At 44.4% G+C, this 26,198-nt stretch overlaps 1 protein-coding gene across 1 annotated transcript in view; it reads right to left on the reverse strand.

The window, feature by feature from the left end:
• Window positions 1–433: 433 nt before the first annotated feature.
• Window positions 434–26,198, reverse strand: part of ZBTB10 (zinc finger and BTB domain containing 10) — a 33,423-nt gene continuing 7,658 nt past the window's right edge. The window contains exons 2-5 of the mRNA XM_066578614.1: window positions 23,934–24,825; window positions 12,626–12,691; window positions 8,743–8,915; window positions 434–5,909 (exon numbers count right to left, since the gene is read on the reverse strand). Of these exons, the coding sequence (XP_066434711.1) occupies window positions 5,514–5,909; window positions 8,743–8,915; window positions 12,626–12,691; window positions 23,934–24,825 (1,527 nt within the window). The 3' untranslated portion in view covers window positions 434–5,513. The remainder of the gene's footprint in view (window positions 5,910–8,742; window positions 8,916–12,625; window positions 12,692–23,933; window positions 24,826–26,198) is intronic.

Below are 26,198 nucleotides of genomic sequence, written 5' to 3' on the forward strand. Positions count from 1 at the left end.
ATACTATGAGAAGAACGGAAGGACTACATAAGCATTCAGCTGCAGGTTTGAGCATGGACACCGGGAGAACCGTGCGGACGGCAAGTATACAACTTACATCCCTGCACCCCGGTGGGTCAACTACTTTGAGCCCTAGTTTATAAAGCTAGAAGTAGCTGACAGCGTCTCTTTAAAGACGGAGAACGTTAAGAGGAGAAAAAATGATTACATGGAGATCTTATTTATTTGGGTAAGTGCAGTTGTAAATCACAGGGGCAAACGTACACAGTTTAATTTTGCATAATACCATTTAGGTTAGATGTGGGCCCCATTAACGTACACTTTTTTTCTTTTTTTTACACCATTGATTGCCAAATGTCAAACCAAACATTCAACCAATCCATTGGCAACTTGTCATTTAAGAAAAAGGGAAATAAACGTCACAACAATGCTGTAGTGTACCAAGTGTATATTTAAATTTACTGTATGCAATCTAACATCACATTTGGTCATAATTTATCGAATATACATAAATGATTGAAGTAATAAAAGAACTCATTTTCAATAGAATAAGATTTTGTGGGGGGGGGGGGGGGGGAGAATAAAAAATAAAAATACACACAACAGGATTTAAAGCCAGGTCCAAGGTACTAAGCTTCTGAGTGAATTTGCTCCTAATAAAATGCAGAATTTTGTGAAATGTATATATTATATTTTTATATATATATGTATATATTGACAGATCTATATGGAGCAAATTATTTAAACTATTTATAGGAGTCTACATGAGAAACAGAAGGGGAAATAAAAAGACAGACATACACTACTTACATATTCACAAAGCAGAACAGAACTTTCACCTTTAAAATACTCTCTCTTCAGTAAACTAAAATCTATTTTGGACCCCACCAGGAGAAAAAAAAATAAGAAAAATGACCGAGTAGTTAAAAAAAAAAAAAAAGAAAAAAACCCCAAAACACATTACACATTTAGGAGGTATTAGCTTTCCAATACATAATGAAAATATATTGACTGCCGATTCCAATTACGTGCCAGCGGTCATTCATCATCTAGGAAAAGTTTAATAAATATATTCCAATTGAAGACGGCAATATTGTTTGAAAGAAGAAGATGCAACAACGTCTTACACGAACACGGGGCACGCATGTAACATTTGTTGCCAACCGAATATGCTTTTCCATTCTTTCTACAGGGTTTATATTGAAGGCTTAGGAAATGCTAAAAAAGGGAAAACTCCCCTAAAGTCTGGATTTGCATGAAATTTCATCTCGATTTCCAATTTCAGATTTATTGATACCGGTACTAATGGCTGCAGCAATTGGGATGATAATCTATAACAAGCTCTTATGGGTCTGGGAGAGTCTAGGAAACACGAGATAATAGTTTGCACACTCAGCTGCAATTAAGGAGGGCTAGAGACTAGAACGCCAACTTACGGCAAAAGGTACCCACCAGCAGCAAGGACCTCAGACAAGTAGACTGTACAGAGATGGGAGATGAATTGAGATGTCTAGGCATACTTGTTGGCCTTATCCAAGATTGGGCATGGAGAAAGGCAACGGCACGCTGGGCGGTACACACACATACCGTGTAGCATCACGACTGATTTTGACAGCAATTCCTCAATATTAAAGGGAATCTGTCACGAAGATCATGCTGTCCAAATCAATGTCAGCATAAACCTGGGTCATGCAGGTCTTATTCTGAAACACGGTGGCGTTTCAGAATAAACATACTTTAAAGATGCTGTGTAACTGGACCTTTTAGTCGATGGGGGCGGAGCTGTACTGGCTTTTCCCCGCCCAGATCGCCTCTAGTTACAGCTGTCCCCCTATACACAAGCAGAGTCTAGATGATGCTGGCAAGGAGAGGCGTTGCGGCACCCCAGGAACTTGGAGCTTCATTTGCACAGCATCTTCAAAACTGCTTATTCTGAATCACCACAGCGTTGCAGAATAAGGCAGGATTCAGATGGGTGCGATATCGGGTTGAGAAACTTGGCCCAATATGGCGCGTTTTTCACGCGGATGCGAGGAGTCTTCCATTTAAAAATGCCTCACAGCACTTCTGTGAAATTGTCATCCTCAGGCGATTGTTTCACACCCGTCAGATGATCGCAAGTGTTTCCATAGACTTCAATGGGAAACATCACATTGCACGGTGTGCACGTGGAGTGTCATGCGATGTCTTTAAGGCTGGGTTTACACGTGATGAATTTGCCGCGGAAATTCTGTGCGGCAAATCTGCCGGTGGCTCCTTATCCCGGGATTAGTTAGCCATGTGGATGAGATTTTGTAAAACTCTCGTCCACACGGGGTGGCCAATCCGTCCCGGCAAAGCGGCGTGGAATTGACAGCCGCAGCATGTCAATTCTTTTTTTTTTTTTTCCTGTTGCGGCCTCACTCCTCTCTATGGGGAGAGAAAGCCGCAATGGAATGCCGGCAACCGAGCTACTCCAAAACCCACAGCGAAATGCTGTGATTTTTAGTGTTGCTGTGAGGGGGGAAAAGGGAAAAAAAAGCGGTCTATTATTAAAATAATAGAGTTGATATTCGCGCAAGTTTTGTGCATCTGGCAACACACAAAACATGCGCAAGATTCTCGCTCGTGTGAATGTAGCCTAAGGCAAATATGGGTGCAATGCACATACCGGTTCCAGGTTTTTGCTGCCTGTGGTTTGGGCATATATCTGGGGACAGATCTCATTTAAGGAATTGCTGAAGCATGCAAAAGGGGAAGAAGTGGTGGAATAAAAGAAGAGTCATTTGCTGAAAAACACAGTTAAGAAAAGGGAGAAAAATATTGCTCAGCGTGTTCTAATTCATGGAACCTATGAACGATGCTTGCTGGATATTGAGCGGTTGCTTTGCCAACTGTGCCGCCCAGCATGCAGTTGCATCTCTACACTCTCATCATATCAGGTGGAGGAGTATGCCCGGAAAACCCGTTTATTGCCAATTCCACTCAAAACTGAACTTCGATGGAGAATCGGCACCAGGAATATTTTGTACAAAACCTGCAAACTGCTTAGCTGTATGGAAATACCTGATATTCTGGTGTATGAATCAAAAAAAAAATTTAAAACACAAGATAGCGTGTAAGAAAACAGACTTCATTGTTCTACTAGTAGATAGTCAATGCAATATTGCTCCCCAAAAATATATATATAGAAAATAAATAATAGAGCTGTAAGATAATTGCAGTTTGTACACATCTGAAAATCTCGACCTGACATGATAATCCTATTAACAGAAAAGACAATCATAAAGCATTTATTTAACAAATATAGTTTGTGTGAGCCACCGAGAATTGCCGGGCGTTCTACGTAAAAACTCCAAACAGCTAGGACAATTCAGCCTCAACCCATTATAAAAACAAGAAATGTATACAGAGGGAAACATATGACCAGGTACAATAATTTTAGGCTAACCTTAGCTCCGGTTCACAGCTGAAGGCTGCGGCACTTGACTAGATGATCATATTAGACAAGATTAATGGTAGCGAGGGGCCGGGAATCAATATTCCTGCAGACTACACATCTGTGGAGCCGATGGAAACTCAAGAAAAGTAGCTATCAGACGCACATGGAATCCATTCCCTAGACTCTGCGAGAATATTCTACTTTAACCACTTATTTTTGGAGTCTCCCTGGGCGATCCGACTTCCTCAGCTGAACTACTAGAAATTACCATCAAGTACAGGGTAGAGTTTAGTTTTCAAAAACGCAAGCAAAATGTAGATTGGGGGGGAGGGGGGGGGGGGTTGACTGGCCAAGTGCTAAAGTCAAGCATCTCATGGGAAAATATTGCCACTTTTAAAGGGCCACTCTGGTGAAATCTTTTCTTCTCGTTCATAATGTAATTAGCACCGAAATGTCAGCTAGTATAACCTTGTTTAGTTATACCTTTCTATCTGAAACTTCCTGGACTCCATCTATTCAGATGGGTCATGTGATCTCAATTCTGCACCGCTGATACTTACTTGGCTTTGTGTTCTCTCCAGAAGTCACCTTAGTTCCTGTGAGATGGACCCTACCACACACAGAAACCCCTATCACAGTTGCTGCTAATGATTTGAGGCTACTGTCATATTTACAATGACGTATATCCCAGCTCACCCTCCTCCTGAATGTATACTTATGGTCTGTAGCTTATTTATGTGAATATGGAAGGTAGTAATAATTACAGTGTCCTCTCAGCAGGCAAAGAAGGTACAGGCTCTAGCTAGTCATCTGACGTTATGGTGATGCATCATGGGACTCCTAGCACAGTGTAGTGAAAGAAAAGGTAGGGAGAAATCTCAGCATCAAGATAGTGCCGGATGAGTATCAGACAGGAGGCTATAAGGCGGGAAAGTAACTGCACTATATATAAGAGACGTCTAGAGTGTGCCAAGCGAGGAATTCAAGGGTGGAAAACTTTATAGTTTTTTTTTTGCCAGAGTGGCCCTTTAATAGATTACTATTCAAACAACCTGGAGCATTCTTTAGCTGGAGTCTACACCACCATACTAGAAAAGAAAAAAAAAAAAAAATTACATTCAGCCGTGCATCATGAAGAATCTTACCACTGATAATATAAAAAGCAGCAATTCAGGAGCAAGTCGCTGAACAAAAAAAAATACAAAAAAAATTAAAAATAGAAAAAAACCTACAATCCAGAGCAACCTGCTGATTGCTCCTATTCAGTAATCCCTTTATATGCATAATGTCAAGTGTAGACTGTTCTCCCACTCGCACGGAGCTCACTACTTGGAGACCTATGACTTCAGCACTCGACCCAACTTCCGGGGACAGAGCAGTAACAAAATTGGTGGACTTTACAGACAATAAATTATTATTTTTTTTGTTTTAAGAAAACCTAAGTACAATTACAGTTACTAATACAAAATCTATTTTCTGTGTGGCAGAAACGGGATCTAACATGAGCGCGGCCTTGCTTTCTCCCAGTCAATATTCATCACACATTTGCCAACAAAAATTTCAGAAATTCCCCAAGACCCATCAGATACAGACCTGCAGTTTAGCTTAAAGCGGTGCAGCTGGATCCTTACAGTGAAAGAGTTAGCAACGCAATTAAAAAAAAACAAAAACCTGAACGTTAAGTCACACCCTAGTAGTGTAAGGAACGTCACACTCATACCTCTCCGCATACTAACAGAACTGAGACACAGAACATTACAATAGTAGTTTTTAGGCTCTGATAGGACCAACATAGCTATATCCTATAAATAAAAATACATTTCTTTGATAACTGATTGGAGATGTTAGGACTCTGTAAATTTCAACCAAATGGTTGTATTCTGTACAGTCCTGTGCAAATTAAAAATAAAAATAAAAAAAAAGGAAAAAAAAAAAGTTAATTTTTTTTTTCTTTTTTTGCTATAAGGCTTTGACCCTACAGTTTTCACAGCAACAACTATTGTCCAGCACAGTACCATGTCTTGTAAGCCTTCAGTCCAATAATGTCTCATATCCAGCTGCAGCACCCTTGAGTTTAAATGCCAACGGGCAGTCAGTCATCTATTGTCATACAAACATCTCCTGACTCGTCCCATCGAGGTGGAGGTTTCGGTCGCTCCCATTGTGACGGATCGTTCTGCTCTCCCCAGCGTGATGGATCATTCTGCTCTGACCACCGGGAATGGTCATTCTGATCTTCTCCATCAACCAGGTCATCATCTGCATCAACTGTCTCCACAGGGTCATTATCATCATATTCTTCATCCCTGGGGAAGTCTTGGTCTGTCACTTGTTCTACACCAGCCTCTTGAAGCCCCGGTTGGGATTTATCCACACAGTCTACACACACTCCGTAGCGTCTAGACCCATGACGAATTCCAACGCTTGCTGCAAGCATGAAGATCTTCTTACACACCATGCACTTATATTTCTTGTCTTTCTTATGCACCTAGACAAATATTAAAAGGGGAAGACCGATTAGACAACAGTTAAATAAAAGCGTTGGGGGGGGGGGGGGGGGGGGGGGGGAACTGTTAAAACACCATAAACAAGACAATGTTACAACGGATTTTCCAGAACATAATGAAAATATTCTACGAGCTTAAAAATAGTGTGAAATTAAAAAAAATAATATATATTTTATATCTATTATATATTCTGGTGACTCCCTGTCCAGTGCTGCAGCACCGGATGCCTACCGCACAGAAGTAGTGGAAGGTGGTCACGTGCCGCTCAACCACTCCTTCTGGGTTCAGTGTGGCGGGCACCAGGAATCCACCGGAATGGTCGAGTATTTTTCCCCCTCTTCATTTCACGCAATTATAAACCTGTACAACTTTCTCTTTATGTCCTGGAATACTTCTTTAAAGGGGTTTTGTAGTTGTAAACTAATGATGCTGTACGTTTGTGCCCTGAACAGCTTTCTGCAGGAGGCAGCTAGCTCTGTTCCTACTCCAGGGCCCCAAGCTTGGCATAGTAGACCAAGTTTCCATGGGGGTCATGGGAGACGGACCTTCGCCAATCAATTATTTATGATCTATTCTGAGGATAGGCCATAAATATTTTACAAATGGAAAACCCTTTAAAATTTTTGTATCTCAGACGGGTCAGGAGTCACTTCACCATCCCAACTTTGTGGGGCATTTAGTGATAATAGCTGCACCCACCAGTCATTTATCATCTGTAAAGCTGAGCATAGACTTAAATAGAATTAACATCACTGTATTCAACAGGATTGATGATAAATGTCTGAACGTTGGGACTCCCACCAATCACAAAGTGTAACCCCTGCGATGGGAAGGAACTTGAAGGACGTGGCGGATGAGCATGTGCGCTGGTACTCCATTAAATTCCATTGGACTGCCAAACAGCTGGCAAGCATTTCCGGGGACCCCATTCTTATGATCAGTTGGGGTCCGAGCAGTCTGATATGTATCTCCTATCCTGTTTTATGGTGAAAAGTGTTATTCCTGGGAATGCTTTTCTAAGATGGCCTTAATGCAGTAACGTCTATAAAGATAATGGGTGGGTCAGCAGCGACTAGTATCACTAGTGTATGACTAGTTAGATGTGGGCTTTATACAAGATGTACTGTTGTAATTTAAGCCTTTTAACAAACAGTGACAAAATATATCTATCACTGATTGGGGCTTAATCCTCATTAGCAACATACTTACCCAGCACTAGGATCTTGTGGGTACTGCGGAGTGGGATCCATGAGATTATGGCATTAATGTAGGCCACAGCCGTGCCCTGCTGCAAATGTAGGATTGGAAATAACCATTTCCATCAATCTAACTGCTTAAAATGCCATGGGCACTAGTGACTGCAGCGTGTAAGGTGTTTGACAGAGGGAGCATGCAGTCAGCTGACAAGGGCACCGTGACAAGATTGCAGGATGCCAATGGGTTGTCATAGCAGCCGCTGGCCTAAAACAAGTTTCCAGATCAGCATCAGCATCAGCATGGCCTAATAGACTGCCTGTCAGTATAACACTGACAGGCAATAAAGCTTTGGAATACTAATTATTCCAAAGTCAAGCTTTTTCAAATGGGACAAAAAAACAAAAACACAGACAGACACTGATGATAAATTCAATGTTCTGACATTTTCCATGCAAACAGAATAAAAAGTTAAAAAAAAAAAAAAAGAAAAATGACCATAGTATAATCAAAAATATATATTTGTATCTCACCATGCAAGCAGATTCATACAATGAAGTTATTTCAAACCAGTTAAAAAAAAAAAAGTTAACCTATATGTACCATAAGATGACAAATAACGGCTCTTGGAATATGGCGATAGGGGTGAAGGAGCTCCTTAAATTTGGTTTTCCAGGGAAATACTATTAATGACTTATAAGAATAGGTCATCAAAAGCTCCTAGGAAGGTGAGGTGGAAACAATGCAAGCCACAGCAATAGTCCGAACCTCAGGACTCAAATAGCCAAATTAAGCATAAAAGATGCAGGGGCCCATAAAGAGAATATTTAACATTTGAAAAGTTTTATTAATCCATGGTCTTCACAAACAGATAAGGAGGCATGCTTGTGTATTTGTTTTTAAAGACCATGGATTAATAAAACTTTTCAAACTTTAAGTTTTCTCTTTATGCTGCCACTGCATCTTTTATGCTTAAGGCCTCATGTCCACGGTAAAAAGAGGATTTAAAATCCGCAGCGTTTTTCCTGCACGCGGATCCGCGCCCCATAGGGAGGCATTGGACATCCGCAGGTAGTTAAATACCTGCGGATGTCATTTTCCCCTTGAGATGCGGATTGCGTGTGCGGGAAAAAAACCCGCAGCATGCTCCATTTTAGTGCAGGTCTCCCGCAGGCTTCTATTGAAGCCTATGGAAGCCGTCCGGATCCACGGTACACCCGCGCCTGAATTTCTGCTCTCCGCGCGCAGGAGAGCAGGAGTTTAAAAAAATGGAGTCCCCGGCGCATGCGCGCGGCGCGCTGCCGGTGTGCCGAGCACATCCGCCGGGCCGAAGAAAGAAGATCCGACAGCGACGGAGGGCAGGTCCGCAGCGTCCGGACAGGTGAGTAAATTCTTCTTTTTAGCCTCATGTCCCCAGGAAAGGAGAGACCTGCTGAGGGATTCTCCATGAAGAATCCACAGCGGGCCCGATTTTCCCCGTGGACATGAGGCCTAAATTGACGCTAGTGAGGAAACGCAGAGGATGGATTACCAGCAAACAAATAACATACGTAACGGGTTGTCAAATCTGTGAGTTCAGCATTAATTTAGCTGTAACTTGATAGCGGGTGATGAACATACCAGGGAATGTCTCTTGACGTGCTCTCTTCGAGTAAACAGTTTTCCGCAGATATCGCAGCTAAAAGATCTCACTCCCGTGTGAATAAGTAAGTGTCTTTTAAGCGTTCTTCTGTATTTTGCTACATAGTTGCAGTGAGGACATTTTAATTTGTTGAGTCCAGCTGATGCATCGCCTAAACAGAAAACAAAATAAATACAACCTTAGAAGATCACAGAAGTTGTCCCAAGCGAGGACTCGCCAGCAATCTACCATATCATTAGTTACTGTGCTCTGCTGTGAAAAGGAGGGAACTAGTTAAAAAGGGTTGATTGATTTATGTAAATAAGTATTCGTTCTGTATGTACAACAATTTAAAAATAAAAAATTATTTTACAATGATCTGTGCACATACGGTAATTCTGGGTGGTTTAACACACAGGTTTTTGTGACAATTTTTGGTGCGTTTTTTTTGGAGCCAAAGCCAGAGGTGGATCGAGCGGGAAGGAGAAGTACAAGTCCTCTTTATATTTACCATTCAGTTGGAATCCACTTCTGGCTTTGGCTCAAAAACTGCCACAAAAACCTGTGTGAAACCAAGTGCAGAGGAAACCACTCATTTGTAAATTGAAGTATTTGGCGTTATTAAAATTGCTGTATTTAGCCCTAAAATTTAACTGGTTTAAAAAACACAAAAAAAAACAGGAACGTTGAGGTTGGATTTGCATAATTTTCCCCCCAAAGCATGTGGTAAAACACTGCGTGTATAATGCATTTTACCGCTGTGTGACCACGCGTATCGCTGCGATTTTTCACTGCGTATGACAGCGTATATCTCACACACATCGTCATGCGCAGCCTGATTTGTTACATTTTCTTTTTCATTTCCCGCTCTGAAGCTTAGCGACGTTGCGTATAAACGCTGCACATACGCAGTGTAATTGTGTATTACAGCGTTTATTAGGCGCCTGTAGAGAACAAAAATGCTCCATCAAGCATAATTTTGCGGTAAAATAGAACACGTTGCGTTCTTTTTTATGCACGCATTATATGCAATGTATATCCACAAGTGTGACTGGATCAATGAAAATCAATGTACTTTCATTGACTCGATTCACCACGTATGACGCACGCGTAATATGAAAGGAGACTACGCTCATCTGAGTTAGGCCTTACATGCAGATTTACCACAGATCTCACCCTGTGCATCACAAAGGATGAAATCCGCAGCAACAATCCACATTATAAGTGTGACATGCTTTGGATAAGAAAAATGTACCACATGTCAACTAACATGGATGAGATTGTACTAAATGTGCTGCTAAATACACTGCTACTGTAAAATGCTGCAGTTCTCCGCCCAGTGTGAATGTACACTAAGGGTATGTTTACAGGGGGCAGAAATGCTGCGGAATGTCCGCTATGGATATTCCACATCCAAGACAAAGTCAAAATCCGCATTGGTGTGGATTTTGACTTGAAGTAAGCTTTGTACCTGTAGCAGATTTCAGAAGATCCAGCGCTCACCTCTAAAATTTTCGGCTGTCAGTGCTCCCTAGCACCCAGCGGCCTGTATTGAGCGCAATGCCGCTAGTCAGGTGATGGTACTGTGCTCACTAGAGGCCGCCAGGTGCCCAGTGAAGGAGTGCGCTGACAGCCAGAGACGAGCGGTGTATCTTCTGAAATCAGCAGCACATACGGCGCTGATTTCAATCCAAAATCTGCAGCAATGGTATGGACTTTGACTCCATTTTGGATGCGTAAATGCTGTATTTACCCCGAAATTTCTGCTGCGGACATTCTGCAGCATTTCCGCCCCATTTAAACACGTCCCAAGGCTTCTTTCACACAGACACAGGGTTTGTAAAAACTACCATAAAAGCTTTTTTGTTCCCACTTTCTTTTGACATACATTCTTTCCTATACATAAAAGTCAATGGGAAAAGGTCTTTAAAAATACTGTGGGAAATCACCCTAACTCCTCATGCAGAGACCTTCCTAAAGGCTAAAGATTAGACTGGCAAAAATGAGCAAGACTTCAGGATCAAGTTTTACTTTAAAAAAGAAAAAAATGATTTCTTTTTATCTCCCATGTTCCCTATGCAGCATCCTATTTATCGCATCACAACACACAAACTTTCATTGCGATTTTAACATTAGAAAGTCCTGTTGACTTTCGCGATAAAAAAAGTAAAATAAATCACATGGAAAAAAAAACCCCAAAACATCGTTGACCCTGAAAAGAAAAAAAAAAATCACGATCGCCCGTATGGAACAATCCTTAGGGTGCGTTCACACAATGGATTTGTTGAGGATTCTCAGCAGTGAAAAAACATGGAAAATTTTGATGTGCATTGGCAGCAGACTTTCCCCCTTCAATTAAAGGGTGAAGGGTGAAGGGTGAAGGGGGGGGGGGGGGGGGGGGAGGAAAGGATTTGCGGCAAAATTTGCTATGTGTGAACGCACCCCAAAGGCTCATTCCAACGAGTGTGATTTCACCACGTATTATGCATGCGATGCACACCTGCGGAGTACACTGTGAATGGAGTCAAAGAAAGCACATTGATTTTCATTATTCTAGTCACATTGGTGTATATACATTGTATGTAACTCCATGTGTGAAAAAGATAGCAGCATGCTCCATTTCACCACGTATCACGCTTGCACAGCCCCTTTATACTCTGTGGGTAGCGTATTCAACCATGTCTATTAGAAACGCCACTAAAACAGAGCGGGGAATTTAAAAAAAAAAAAAAGTCACAGTGCACATGACTGCGTACGCGTTATACGCTGTCATGCGGAGTGCACAATCGCTGCCATTTGAGCAATACCCGACTCACCACCGACTCCCACAGCGGTAAAATGCATAGGACCATGGTAATGAGCCCTTAGGGCTTCTTCACTCTAGCGAGGGCAATATGGTGCTGTGTGTCACGGCCCGATATCGCCCTAGCCGTCCATGTGGAAACCGTGGATGTGAGGCATTTTCACGTGGAAACAGCCTTGCATCACTGTGGGGATAAAAGCATCCTCCGCCGCAGCCGTCACAGCCACAGCAGAGGATCGCGGCTGGCCCCGTTGGAAACAATGGGTGAGATGGTAGAAAGATAGAACATGCTGCAATTTTTTTCCTGCATAGCATCGCACTGCGGTGGCATGGAGGAAAACATTGCTAACTCCTTTCAAAGGAATGGGATTCATGTTTGCACGTCCTGCAATGCACAAACCCCACATGTTTTTTCTCGCTAGTGTGAAGGCACCCTTTGCCTTTTCATTCTGTTTAGCTACACTCCCATTTTGGTTCAAAAAAAAAAAAGAATTAAATTGCAGGGGTGACTGCAGTCTTCACCTCCCCCATAATCTCTGCGGTGACGTCATGAGGAAGGCCTCTTTGTACATAAGCTTGCCTCAAGTCTACAATCGCAGATCATCATTAGGGCTACGCTTACCTGCAGTGAGCTGCACATTGCAGTCACATTAGAAATCACTACATTTTGGCTACTCTATTGTAAACATTTGCGTTTAGAAACCGTCCTACTGCCGCAATGCAGAGTTTACGCTTGGCTGATCTGGTGATGGCTCTCGTTGACTCTCAGGGTACGGTCCAATGTAGCGGTCCCCAGACATGGTTTTTGCATCGTTCACCGCTTGTTGGTGGCGGTCGTGCGGTTTTGCAGCTTAACAAAAACAAACATTACCATAAAAGCTGCACCGACTTCCATGTTGCAGCAGTTCTCGCCTGCAATGTGTCTCAGCAGCGTGGTGGCCGCTACGTCACAGATTAACCAGCTGGGAGTGAAGCTCCACTTCAGCAAGACATTACTAACGAGGCTCTAATTGTGTCTTTCAGAGTCCGTGTATGGATGCATATCAACCAAAAAGCAGAAGATTATACTGATAGATTACCGTTTTCCCACGTTTCCCTTTGCCAGGTCTCCGGAAACATACTGAACTTAAATTCATTTGAGGTCCCTAAGGAAAAAAAACAAAAAAAAAGACAGCATGAATATTAACAAGTCACTGGGCTTTAGATTTTTTTTTGCCTTTCAAATTGCGGCTAATTGGTTTGCTACAACAGAATCCAATACAACCATCCAGTAACATTCCTAAGGTCTCGTTCACATTAGCGTTGAAAGTTGCGTTTGGAACCTCAGTAGACGATTTCCGCTAGAAAGTAGGACAGAATAGCGCATCAAGACATTTCGTCCTGCAAGTTCTGGCAAAATGCTGGACAGAAATCAGACAAACCCCGTTACAGTCTATGAGGGTCATAAGATAGAATCGTTCGGCCAGAGGGGGGCAGTTTTCATGCTAATCAAACGGAGAAGGAAAAACGCAACTCCCGAATGCAGATGTTAACGAGCCCTTAAGGCCCTTTTACACGGCATGAATGTCAGACAAATGATGCCCGACACTTGTCCCTGTGTGTACTCACTACCGTACTACTGCACAGGAGCGAGTAACGCAGGCTAGCTCAGCAGGGTGCGGAATGGCTGGAAGAGATTTTTCTCCTCTCTCCTCCAGCCATCCCGGCCCCCCTTTTGAGTAAGGCAGCGATACTCGCTCCTCTGCAGTAGCACGGGAGTACACACAGGGACAAGTGTCAGGCATCGTTTGCCCGACATTCATCCCGTGTAAATGGGCCTTTGGATGTAAAGGTAATTGGTGTATTGCTCTTATGACCCTGTATGACGTATGCTGGGTTTGTACTAGACAAGGGCAATAAAATATTACACACATTAATAAAGGATCTGCATACTTTTGGAAAAGTTCACATTGAACTTGGCCATAAATTCTGAATTCATCCTACATAGGGGAATGAGAAGAGAAAGTTATTTGGGGAAATGAAGCTAGTTAAAACCATTCCCTTTTTGTGCAAGTAGTCTGAGGAGATATCAAGTTACATACATAATGGAGGGCGAGGCGACAAGGGAAGATCAAGCCTCAGCTTCAGTGTAACAAAGCCCCCAGGTGTGCCGCGGTAAACCGGCTAATTGTAACGGCCAACTGAAAACAAATCCCCTAGTCCAATTCTAGGCAAGGATCTGAATAAATGGCTACAAGGATATTAAAAACACAGAAAATGCAGTAAATTACCACATCTGGAGAAACACACTAGGGCAGATTTACGCCCCATTTACACGCAAAGATGATCGCTCAAAAGACAGTATGAGTGACAGTTTTGAGCGATCATTTTGCATAGCTACTAATGGGCACTAATGCCTATTAGTAGCTTATTAGCTTCTTTGCATTTAAATGAAGCTCCCTTCTCTACATGCGGATAACAGCAGGTGGTCTGTTATGTGCATACAGAAACTATTATTCTCCAGTGGCACAGCAGCTGAAAACAATGTTATCAGCGCTCCCGTGGAATATCACAGCATGCTGTCCCTGCTATCAGCTGGCCGGACAAAGGGTTTTTATGCTGAACTAAAAACATCGTTCGGCCCAAAAGCTAACGATGGTAGCATTTACACGCAACGATTATCGCTCAGAAGACATAATGAATTTTGAGCGATAATCTTGCGTGTAAACGGGCCTTTACTAATAAATTAGTCACTGCAAACAGACTAGACAGTCTTAAAATGTGCCAGTTTTAGCGTAGGTCAGGAACGTCCAGTCATTGTTAAAAGGCTTATATAAAGAGAGTCTAACATTGACTTGCAGGAATGCTGCCTTCCAATAGGTGGCGCTGCAGAGGTAGTTTCATCTCCCTTATTTTTTAAGTTTTATCGTAGGGATAATAAAATCAGCTATATCATAAGACTGAGGCACCAATCACTGACACGGGACGTTTCGTTCAGGCTCCCGCAGGCATTTTAACCAATTATCCCGTGTAAACACATGCAGCGACTGAACGAAGATTGTTCAGTTCCTGCATGCAGAAAACCCAACAATGAGCAGTTCAGTGTAAACAGCAGTTCACTTCCGAACGACTGTCTGCTTAAGGCCCATTTACAAGGGACGAGCATCGTTCAGGTGGTGTTCAAATCCATGCGGTCCCACTGGAATTTGAACCATGGTTGTCCCGTGTAAATGCATGCAGAGACTGAACGACTAGCCTTTCAGTCGTGTGCGATGCCTGTGATGCTCGCTCCTGAGTAACAGCATAGGAGCGAGCATCACTGGGATGGGCTGCCTGGCATCGTTTGCTCAACAGCTTGTCACGTGCAAATGGGCCCTAAACTTTATACCACCTATTAGTTGGCTTAGTTTACGTCACATCTTTGACACAATTTTGGTGCACAAATGTTGCTTTTTGGAAAGTCTAAATGAAAAAAAAGGATCCAGAAGTGTCTAAAGCAGATCTTTCTGGCACAAATTTTCTATTGTAAATCTTCCCCCACTGAATATATGAGGTATAAAACAAGGAAACTAACAAAAACACAAGTCCTCGGCTCCCAACAGCGATTTTTGTTTAATTTTAAAAAAGGTTCAAAATTCTGCCTGTCCTCGAGCGTTGAGATATCCCACGGCGGATCTCTGCCACGGAAGCTGCCGCCGGCAGACGAATTTCCGCTGTATGCCTTAACTGACAGATAGGCTCACCGCGGAGAATCGCAGCATGCTGCGATTTGCCGGACGCGATTCTCCGCTCGTGGACGGGGGGGGGGGGGGGTGTTGCGCTTTCCACTACAATGCTATGGAAAGCGTTCACTGCGTTTCCCGCGGCCAGATTATCACCGCGGGGAACGCAATGCAAAAACGACCGTGTACAGGCAGCCTTAGGCAACACTCACCGACAAGGGGAGAGATTTGCCCCATATAAAAAAGGACTAGAGTCATGTAAACCACTGCGCACTTGCATGGCCTCATGGGTATTTTTCGCAAACAAACTAAATGTTACAAATAGTATATCCAAATAAGTGAATTTGGCCATCAGTGCAAGGACCCAAAGAAGAGACCAATAAAAGAAAAGCACTCCAATACCTTCTATAGGATGTACAGGGTTTGTTCCCAAATGGTTTTATCCCAACGTTCCAGCTCCTCACTGGAGACAATTCTAAGTGGAAGCATTGGAATAAACCCATCTGAGGATAAACCTCGCACATCTGATACAAGAGCGCCGCTACTTCTTTATAAACATTACAAAGGAAGAGGTCACCACTAACAACCCAGGACAGTTTTGAAGCGCAAACAAAACTTGTTTTCGAATTAAAGGGTTTATCCAAATTATCCTAAAGGCCGCCTGCAGACGGGCGGAAATTCTGTGGCGGGATTTCCCATGGACTTTCCACCCGTGGACGCTGCCATAGGATTGCGTTAGCAAATGCAATCCTAGGCAGACTGCCGCGATTTGTCTGCGCTCTATTTCTGTGCGGGATAGCAGAGCCCCACACAATAACCTCACTCCCCGGCCGCCAGAAGCGGGTGAGTACACGCTGCTCTCTGCAGGAGGAGGATTCTCGCAGCCGGACCCGACCCGACCGTCTGCAGGCGGCCTAAGGGTCCCCTAGGGTGCAAAAGAAAACCATAAAACAGTTGATACTTACCCCTCCCCACTCGCGCCTCCCCTTTTCCTGCGGACTTCATTTTTACAGGTTGCAGTCAGTCTAAGTCATCTACAAACAAGTTGCTTCAACCAATGACCTCGCTCAGCAATTAACATTGAGCGTTGTCATAGGTTGCAGTGGTACGTCTACGGGACGTCACAGGCTGACTGCAGCCTCTAATGAACACCAGAATGGAGACCCGGAGCTGCCAATGCGGCACAAGCGGGGAGTATCAGATGTTTTTTTTCCATTTTACACCCCGATGGACCCCTTAGGCTGGCCTTTCATAACTTGGACAACCCCATGAATACCGATTTCCATTGGCTATAAGCAAACACTAAGTACCAAATTTAAGAATCATCATTAGCGATGTGAAAGGATTATGAGGACGGTCCCATCCAAGACTAGCTGAAGCCAAGGGGTTAACATTTTATAATCTACAGGTAGTACGTGGATGTGCGTTCTAGCGGTGTACAATAAATGCTTCCAAGCATTGCAGCGTTACTTTCACAACTTCACATGTACAGAGTTATTACAGATCATCTTCCCGATTTGAAACTTCTGTCGCATTCAATGACACTCAGATACAGAAATTTAACACAAATGGAAACAAACTCAAATTTTAATTTTGCAAAACTGTCTACCATAAGACATCCTCGTTGCTCATAGCAACAAGGACCGTCTTACTGTTAAGACAGTTTTGCTAAACAAGGCCCAAAAAGTTTTATTTTGCCGTAGTCGTCGCTAGGGGGATATGAGACAAAATGGCGGCCAACGAAGACAGGAGAGCGTTTTGTGTGCTTGATTTTCACGCCTACCCGCCTGTTATTAGTGTGCAACGTTACTTTCGCACAAACTTGATGAAAATCCACAAAGCGAGGCAACGTTCTTTCTGTGCGTATACTAACTCTAATGGAAAGTGATGGTTTCATGAAGCCGCCTTCCAGGTACAAATAACAAAATGTCAGAATCTGGGGAAGGAAAACCGACCCCTCTACGTGGATCATACATGGGAGACCCCCAAGGTGAATGTGTTTTGCGCTATAACCTGTAGGAAAGTGTGCGGCCCCTTCTTATTCCATGAGGAAACAATGCCGGGGGATTTTGTACCTGGATGCTAGTGATATATGCCTTATTTTGCAGCTGCAGCCGGAAATCCCAGGTTCCTTCTCCCCCCCCCCCCCCCCTTTCATTTTCACAATGAAGTCAGAAGTGAGCTCAATAGACGACTACCAAACAGATAGATTGGCCATGTAGGTCGTGACGATACTGAATTTTTTGACCTCCACGTTCCCCGAACCTTTTCTCTGGGGGAGTACTAAAGAGAGTCTACATGCCACTCTGACCATCCACCATACATGATCTGCAAGGACACATCCCAGAAGCCATTGCATCAGTTCATCGTGATACACTACACTGTGCATGGGGCGAACTTAACTACAGCATCAATTTGAGTCAAGTGAAAAGGGGGTCACATTGAACACCTCTGACGTGGAAGTTATTTTTGAGGATGTCCAACATAAAACTGCTATCAACGGAAACAAAAATTTATTTATTTTTTTTATCAGAGAGGATCATTAAAACGTGAGTTATGAGCGTTTCAGATCAGGAATATCATTTGCAATCAACCCTGTACTTCAGTGGTTTGAAGGTGGACTGTGAGAGCTATGCCTCCCACATTCCCCATACACATGCATGCATCAGCAATGGGGAAAGGAGAGTGAAGGCCCCTTTACACAAGCCGGTGATCAGGCATTAGCCTTTTAAATCGAATACTTGTTCATTGACTGATCAGATTGTTTATGCTGGCTTGTTGTGTAAACAGACTGCAGCAATCTGTACGGGACGAGCAGCAGCCGTGCCAATAGTACTCCAATATCTGCGTCTTGCTAGACGGGTCGTGGACTCTGAGAATCTACCGTTCTCTGCTGTTTATATAGTCAGGCCTCTGTAATCATCTCCTAGAGTGCCATGGATGCCGCCTACTGTGCACAATGATACAGCTACCTACAAGCATTATATACGACAGGACAAACCAGAAATTGCTAAAACTACACAGCAAAGACAACCACTTATCAAGCCAAACAATGGTTATTCACGAGATGCAAGCTACAGCTGTCCACACCGCGTGATTACCTCTGTGCAGGGGTCCCATCAGGGGTCCTGTTTAAAATACCGAAAATTACAACTTGGCCATTAATGAAAACTGCTGAAATGGCCTCTATATCTTGGCAGGTTTGTGTACCAACCATTACATCTGTGATATCCCAAATGGTTTCCGCGGGTCTCCCGCTGCGGAAATATACATGCGGAATCTGATCCGCCCGTGGACATGAGGCCTTATGGGAGATATGGGTTTTTTTTAATGACATTTCTGACCATTTTGCTTTTACAAAACTAGCTATAACCATCGTCAGAGATCTTAAACACTTTCAAGATCCTTGACAATGGGCCAAAGTCGTTCATATGAATTTGAGAGATAATAGTGCAGTGTAAAGGCCCATTTACACCAGCCAATGATCGCAAAAAAAGGAAAAAATTGCTAATCGGCAATCGCTTTAGCGATAATCGGTGCGTGTAAATGTGAGCCCATTGTCAGCTTTTTCAGGCACTGTTAGCTGATCCTTGAATTCAAGCTAACCTAAAAATAGTCTTTCACTTTTATCAGTAGTTCTCCATGGGGAGTGCTGATAGCATTGTTTCCCCATGGAGAACAAAGGATCTGAGCGCAGATAATCGCCTCAGGCTATTAACTGCATTCAGCTAAGGCTTCATTTGCACATCTAATTGGTACTTAAGTAGCTGAGTAGCTACTTAATACTTTATGCAAAATGATCACTCAAAGCTATCACTCAAACTGTCTGGTGTAAATGGGCCTTAAGGGTCCTCTCACACGAAAGCGGCATATGCAGTGATTTTACCTTAGCTTTAGGCTTCTTTCACACGAGCGTTTTCACAGCCGGACGATATACGCTACATTGTTAGTAAAAAAAATCTGGTGAACGGGCGCACAAATCAAACGTTTGTGCGCCCGTTCACATGGCCTGTGAGGCCAATGCAAATGCGCCGACCTTACCAGGCCATCTCCCATTTCCCCTCCCTCCTGATTGCAGGCTCACCTGTCTTCCTCCCCGCTCGGTCTGTGCAATGGGAGGGGGCGGAGCCAAGCGCTGGTCCGCCCTGCCTCCTCCCATTAACGGCTATTGACAAGGGGCAGGGAGAGGGGGAGCACTTAGCTCCGCCCCCACCCCATAGCATCAATGGGAGGCAGAACAGGGCGGACCAGCGCTTAGCTCCACCCTGCCACCGCCAATTGCACAGAACGAGAGGAGAGGAAGACAGGTGAGCCTGCAAGGGTGGGGGAGGAGAACGGAGGAAGGGAATTTAGCAGCCACGCTGCTAAACTCCCTCCCACCAACAGCCGCTACCATGGGCTCCCATAGGAGCCCGTGCAGCGGCTGGACGTATTCCGGCCAAAACAGTTCCAGAACTATGTTTTGGGTCTGACGTAAAAACGTCTGGCGCTATATTGGCCTGGCCGAGCATTTTTACGTCTCACAAATATGCCCATGTGATCTGATGCATTGAAATTCAATGCATCAGATCCCAGCGCATATCGGCCGGCCGTGAAAACGATATGTGCTTATGTGAAAGGAGCCTCAGTTTTAGCACACCCCATGACTGTGCTGAGTAATGAGGTGTGCTAAATGGCCACAGAGAGCAGACAACGCTTGAAAATAGAGACACCGGAAAGCACTACGATCGAACTCATGTCTGCTAGGCCCCATTGATTTTAGTAGGAATGTTAAACTGCGATTAATGCAGCGTTTAAAACGCTGGGTTAATCATGGTAAAAAGTGCCCGTGTGAGAGGCCTTAATGTGCAAAAAAAAAATCATTCACAGCTTTTTAATCATGCTTTTCAGTCAGCATAAAAACCATCGCTGGATCGCGAGCTTGTCGTTCAGTGTAAACGCTTCACATAAAAGGTGAAGCGCTGAGCGAGAAGCTGACAAGAAGCTCGCGAACCAGCGGTGACGTCTTTCACTGTAAATGCTCTGCACAAGCACTGACGATTTAAGCAGTGACGTCAGCGCTCGCGCAGTCGTTTACCTGACTGCGGCCCCATGTAAAAGGGCCAGAAGGCTTTAAACTTCATTACAGCAAATGGCCAATGCAAACATTGTGCAGCTGTAAACTAACGACAGCATATCAGGAAAGGTCATCAATAACAGGCAGGCAGGGAAATCTACAGCCTGCTGCAACTGTAGAAAGAAAAAAAAGCCAGAACCCCCCCAAAAACTCACAACACATTCTTTGTAGTAGGTTTCACAATTCCCTATTGACCTTCATCCAACATCACCAAAAACGCCACTAAAATTGAGACTGTTTTACAGCTTTTCTTAAAGGGAGGAAGGGATGACCAAGATTTTAATAGTTGAGGTTTTTCTTCACTTTTGGTGCATTTCTTGGGTCTGAGGATTCACTCCCTTCCCCTCCAACATCCAAATTTAGGTGAGGCTTTTTGCGCCTGCATTCTTATAGGGTTCTCAGTAACCCTATAAAGACTAAATATATACTAAATAGTTGGTGCTGCGATAAAGTCACTTGTCCCTTCCGCTATATAAGCCCAATAAGCAGTGGAGGTGTGATGTACATCACGATGATCTAGAAGCAGATGAACAGGCCAGATGCCACACACGGTTCAGATTATACTCTACAAACAGTGTTTGCAGCGCTGAGCTCAGGGACTGCAGCTGCCAAGTTCGTGTACTTCTGCGGAACAGCATGGGTGGACAAGACTATGTACTGTATGTATTCGTAAATGCCGTAGAGTTTCCTGTCAGGATCTGGTGACAATCAAGGTGTTTGGACACTGGCTGCCCTCTTCCAGTATATGCAGGTCCCCCTAATGTATGTGCCCCATTGGATAGTCAATACAGTTACGGCAACAGAACCTGGCGATTTCAATGAGCTTCGCTAATAATCGCTTTATGGGCAAACTCGGATATCTCCGGCACATCCAGATCAGTCTAAGGCCTCATGTCCACGGGGAAAATCGGGCCCGCTACGGATTCTACATGTAGAATCTGCAGCGGGTCCCTCCTGCCCCGCGGACATGAGCGCTGAAAATGAGAATAAATGAGAATAAACTCACCTCCCATCCGCTCCGTTTCTTCTCTTCGCGGCAGCGTCATCTTCTCTCGTCGCGGCCGGATCTTCATTCTTCGGCTCGGCGGATGTGCACGATGACGTCGGTGACGTGCCCCGCGCATGCGCCGGGCCGAAGCAAAATGATCCGGCCGCGGCTGAGAGAGGATGGCGCGGCGCCGAAGAGAAGAACCGGAGCGGGTAAGTAAAATGTGATTGTGTCCCGCGGATCCGGACGGCTTCCATAGGCTTCAATAGAAGCCCGCGGGAGACCCGCATGAAAATGGAGCATGGTCCAGATTTTTTCATGCTCCATTTTTTTTTAAATCACTTTTATTGACGATCCGCGGGTATTTATCTACCCGCGGGTGGTCAATGCATCCCTATGGGGTGCGGATCCACGCGCGGGAGAAGAGTTAAAATCCGCTGCGGATTTTAATTCTTCTTTTCCCCGTGGACATGAGCCCTAAGGGTGCATTTACACAAGCGACAGCGAGTCGTGCTCAACTCGCATTGCACAGCACATGCCTGCGTGATGTGCGGGAAAACCGCACATCAGCAAGTTCTATTCTCATGCGAGACTTACACGAAAATAGAACAATTTTCCGTGCTGCGAGAGAAAAATTGCCCATGTAAATACACTCTGCAAATAACGGGGTTGTACTTCTGTGCGAGTTTTGTGCGTCTCGCAATGCACAAAACTTGCACGGTTTTCTTGCCCATGTGAATGCACTCTTAGAACCACTTAAATAGCTCTCCGTAAAAACATGTCTGTTCAGATAACCCAAACTAGCATGATTGTGAAGAATGCCCAGCCAACAGCTGTCTTGTGCCTACGGTGAAATATACTGCATTAACTAGTCAGCGAGTACTGCTGTACTTTATGTACCAAATGTATATAATGCTGGAGATTCAGCAGGTGGAAAAGTGCACAAAGTACACATAGAAACCAATGCGGTCGGCACTTGATAAACCTCCCCTAAAGTAACAACTAGATGAATACTACCGCGTTTCCCCGAAAATAAGACACCCCCTGAAAATAAGGCACCCCCTGAAATTTGCAGAAGTCCCAAATATAAGGCACCCCCCGATAGTAAGGCATCGTAAAGTGTGCAGGCAAGTCAAGAGGCCTGTCCCCTGCTGCCATCCCAGTTATCTCCTACCTCCAGATGTACAGGTAGATCTGCAGACAGTCTGCTGTTATCCTGTCCCTGCTGTGCTGTACGAGTGTGCTGTTGTGAGCTCCCCTTGCTGGCTGGAAAAGTCCATACTGTACGTTCTGTTCCTGCTCTACATGTCTGCTGTGATGAGCTCCCCCTGGTGGCCGGAAGCTGCAATACCATCCCTGCTTACAAGTGGTCCAGGAACTTCTGTCTGCAGACAGGTGCGTTACTTTACAGCCCTTATTTTTTTATGGCTCTGTGTGTGAGTCAGGCACCCTGTGTGATTCTTATGGCTGGGTTCTCACAGAGCGTATTTCCAGCAGAAATGTCGCGGTTTGGCCACAGCGATAAACAGCGAGATTTCTGCCAGGAAAGCGCTGCTTCAAAACCCACGGCACTCAGCCGCTTGTTTTGAAGTGACCTGGCCGCACGCTTTTCCGTTTCTGTGAATCCGCACCACAACAGCGGCTTCTCCCAGCTTTGCCGTGACAGATTTGCTGTCCCATGTGGAGGAGATTTCTGAGAAATTTCGTCCACAAAGCTGGCCAATTGAGGGATTAGCGGCCACAGACAGATTTGCCGCGGCGAAATAAGACACCCCCTGAAAATAAGACGTAGCACATATTTGGGAGAAAAAAGTAATATAAGACGCGTCTTATTTTCGGGGAAACAGGGTACTTCAACAAACTGCATTATAGAAGACACCTTTACACCGTACGACTATTGGACGAATACTGTCTCAAAACAGCGAGTTTCAGGCTGTATTCACGTGGTAGATATTCTTGCGCAAGTTCTGCCCGCGTCTGATACGAAAAGAACCAGCACAGAAAATGATCCTATTCATTTGAATGGGTTCATTCAAATTAGCTATTTTGCACTCAGATCCGATGGTCCAATTTGACAAATGTCCCATTTTCATACATAGGTCCCATTCGCATGTGATATATGTGTGGTGTTCCGCATGTCCCACAACACTCGGACGGGGTGTCTGTGTGCTGTACGATGCGAGTTACACCCGAGATCTCGGCCTAGGCAATAGTGTAATCATGGCTGCCGACAAGGTGACCGGCGATAAACAGCTAGTTGTTTTGCTTCAGCTTTCCAAAATAGTCACTGGTTGATAATAAGAAGTCATCTAGTATCAAGTCACGGTCACTGTATTTGAACGACTCGAATGAATTTCCATGGAGATCCCGTCTACAGACAGTATCCCATCAAAATACTAATGAACAATCATAGATATATGTAAAGGCAAACGAAAGAGCGCCGTTTGTACGCAGCAACAAATTTTCTGAGCGACTACCTGAACGATACTTGCTCCGTGTAAAGGTACCGTAACTCTGTACAGAAGATACAACAGTAATGTACACAGACGCGACTCGCATAGCACTTCAGAAGTAGGACCTACCTGCTCCATCCTGGAAGCATTGCACATCCTCCTCTTGGTAAGAGACGGGTTGCTGCAGCATTGTATTACCATCTACCTGAAGTTCATTGTTTGGAGGGATGTTATAAACAAACCTCTTTGTAGTTTGGTTTTTCCTCCTCGGCTTATTAGTCTCTTGCACGTTTACTGAATTTGAAGCCATATCATTCCACACAAACACCTTTCCCTGAGCTGGGGGCTCAATTTCCGTAACCTCGGGAGAACTATCCTGAATCCACGTTGAATCATTGGCCTGGAAGTTTTCGGCAGAGGTTTCTTCAACACTGAACCCTTCTGTATCTAGTTTTGCATTGCTTGCTAAACTGGTAAGGTTCCGGGTGGCCCAGAAGCTCGCAGATTTCTGTTCGCGGGAAGCATTTCCCTCATTGTTCTTTCTTTTGTTGTAGTTGACAACAACAGTCTCAGGAGCTTCAGACTTTATACTTATGTTCAAGGCATCTTTGATGAAATTACGACACGACTGAACCACCTCCGTCATCTGTAGATAGCTGGCCACCGTCATCACCTCGATGGCATTTTGGCTCGTGAGTACAAGATTACCAGAATACATGAAGTCCAAGATGACTGAAAACCCATGAATGGCGACAACGTCCAAGTACGTAACAGTGGTTTGGTCACGGCTGTCTTTGTTCGTGAAACAGTATAAGGTTTTAAAAAAGCGGCTGCCTGCAACCAAGATGTTCTTGTGAGCGCGGAAAACCTTGCCACTGACCACGATGTTGACATCGCAGAGAATGCCCTTCTTCCTCTGGTCATTCAGTTCCTGCAGAAGCTGGTAGCAGTAGGAATTCTCATTTGGCTTTATACTATAGTCACTGTAAGTTTCTGGCACTTCCTGTTTTAATTCAGGCTCCTGCGGAGAAGAGAGAAGATTAATTGTTTGGGAAGAGATATCAGCAGTTTGTATACGGTGACTGAAGGATGCATCCCCTATATCATATCCGCGCTGGCCTCAGATATTTACAACATCCGTTATATCACAATGAAAGTCCCATTACGAGGTTTAGACATGATCATTTTGATTAGTCGTCCACACACTCCGAACCCGGTGAGGCCAAATGACCCTCTAATATGTAAGCGGGCCACACAACTCGACTCCAACAGACGAAGTTAGGCAACAGAGAAATTAGGGATGTTGGATTTCAATGTCTGATCCTTTTTGTTCCTCAGAAGATAAGGAGCCACCAGAACCGTTTAGCTGCAGCTTACTTCCCTAAACACATGGAAGCTTGGCGAAATGTTCGTGTCTAAAGGCCCATTTACACGGGCCGATGACTGCTCAGATGACAGCTTATGCAAAATTATCCCTCAAAGCTATCAAGTAGCTACTCGGCTACTTAAGAGCAATTAAGTGTGCAAATAAAGCCTTAGCTGAATGCAGTTGATAGCCGGAGGGCTCTTACCTGCGCTCAGATCCTTTGTTCTCCAACGGGGAAACAATGCTATCAGCACTACAGATCGAGAACTCCTGATAAGACCGCATGACGATTTTTAGGTTGTCCTGAATTTACCAGTGCTAGCAGTGCACAATAAGTGCATGATGGCCGTGCGTTTAGCCGCAACGATTATCGCTTAAACGATCGCTTTTTAGCGATCAACACTCCGTGTAAATATTAGGGGACAGTTGTCAGTCCAACAACTGTTCAACCAACCGTGTGCGCTTATTTGAAGGTATTTTACATAAACATTAATACCATAATATGCAGTACTTTTTAGGAAGCTGCCTCTAAGGTCCCCTGTCCACGAGCGTTGCGGTATTCCGCGGTGGATCTCCGTCCAGGAGCCGGCAGACGGATCTCTGCTGTCAGCTTATCTGACAGATAGGCTGACCGCGGAGAATCGCGGCAATTTGCAGCATGCAACGCTACGGAAAGCTTCAGACAGCATGATTCGCCAGCGAATCACACCCATGGGCAGGAGCCTTACTGCTGGCCACAAACATAGCATCTTATCAGCTGTTCTCACATCAGACAAGCACTGATCTGCAGAATGGGCGGGTTTATTTCAGCGGGGAGATAAGCGTTGCCAGAGGTGCCAAGCAACGGTTTATGTCCAGGGAGACAGGATCCGCCACGTTGTGCTGCCACCATACACATTGGATGGTTGGCTGGACAAGCAGATACTTAGCTGGGGAATATTTTAATGATCTGCAAACATAGCCGGTAATTTAAAAGCAACCTGTCACCTCCCTACAGGACCATAAATTAGGTTATGGTGCCATCAGGG

This window comes from Eleutherodactylus coqui, chromosome 9 (genome assembly GCF_035609145.1).
Source record: "Eleutherodactylus coqui strain aEleCoq1 chromosome 9, aEleCoq1.hap1, whole genome shotgun sequence".
Taxonomy (NCBI): Eukaryota; Metazoa; Chordata; class Amphibia; order Anura; family Eleutherodactylidae; genus Eleutherodactylus; species Eleutherodactylus coqui.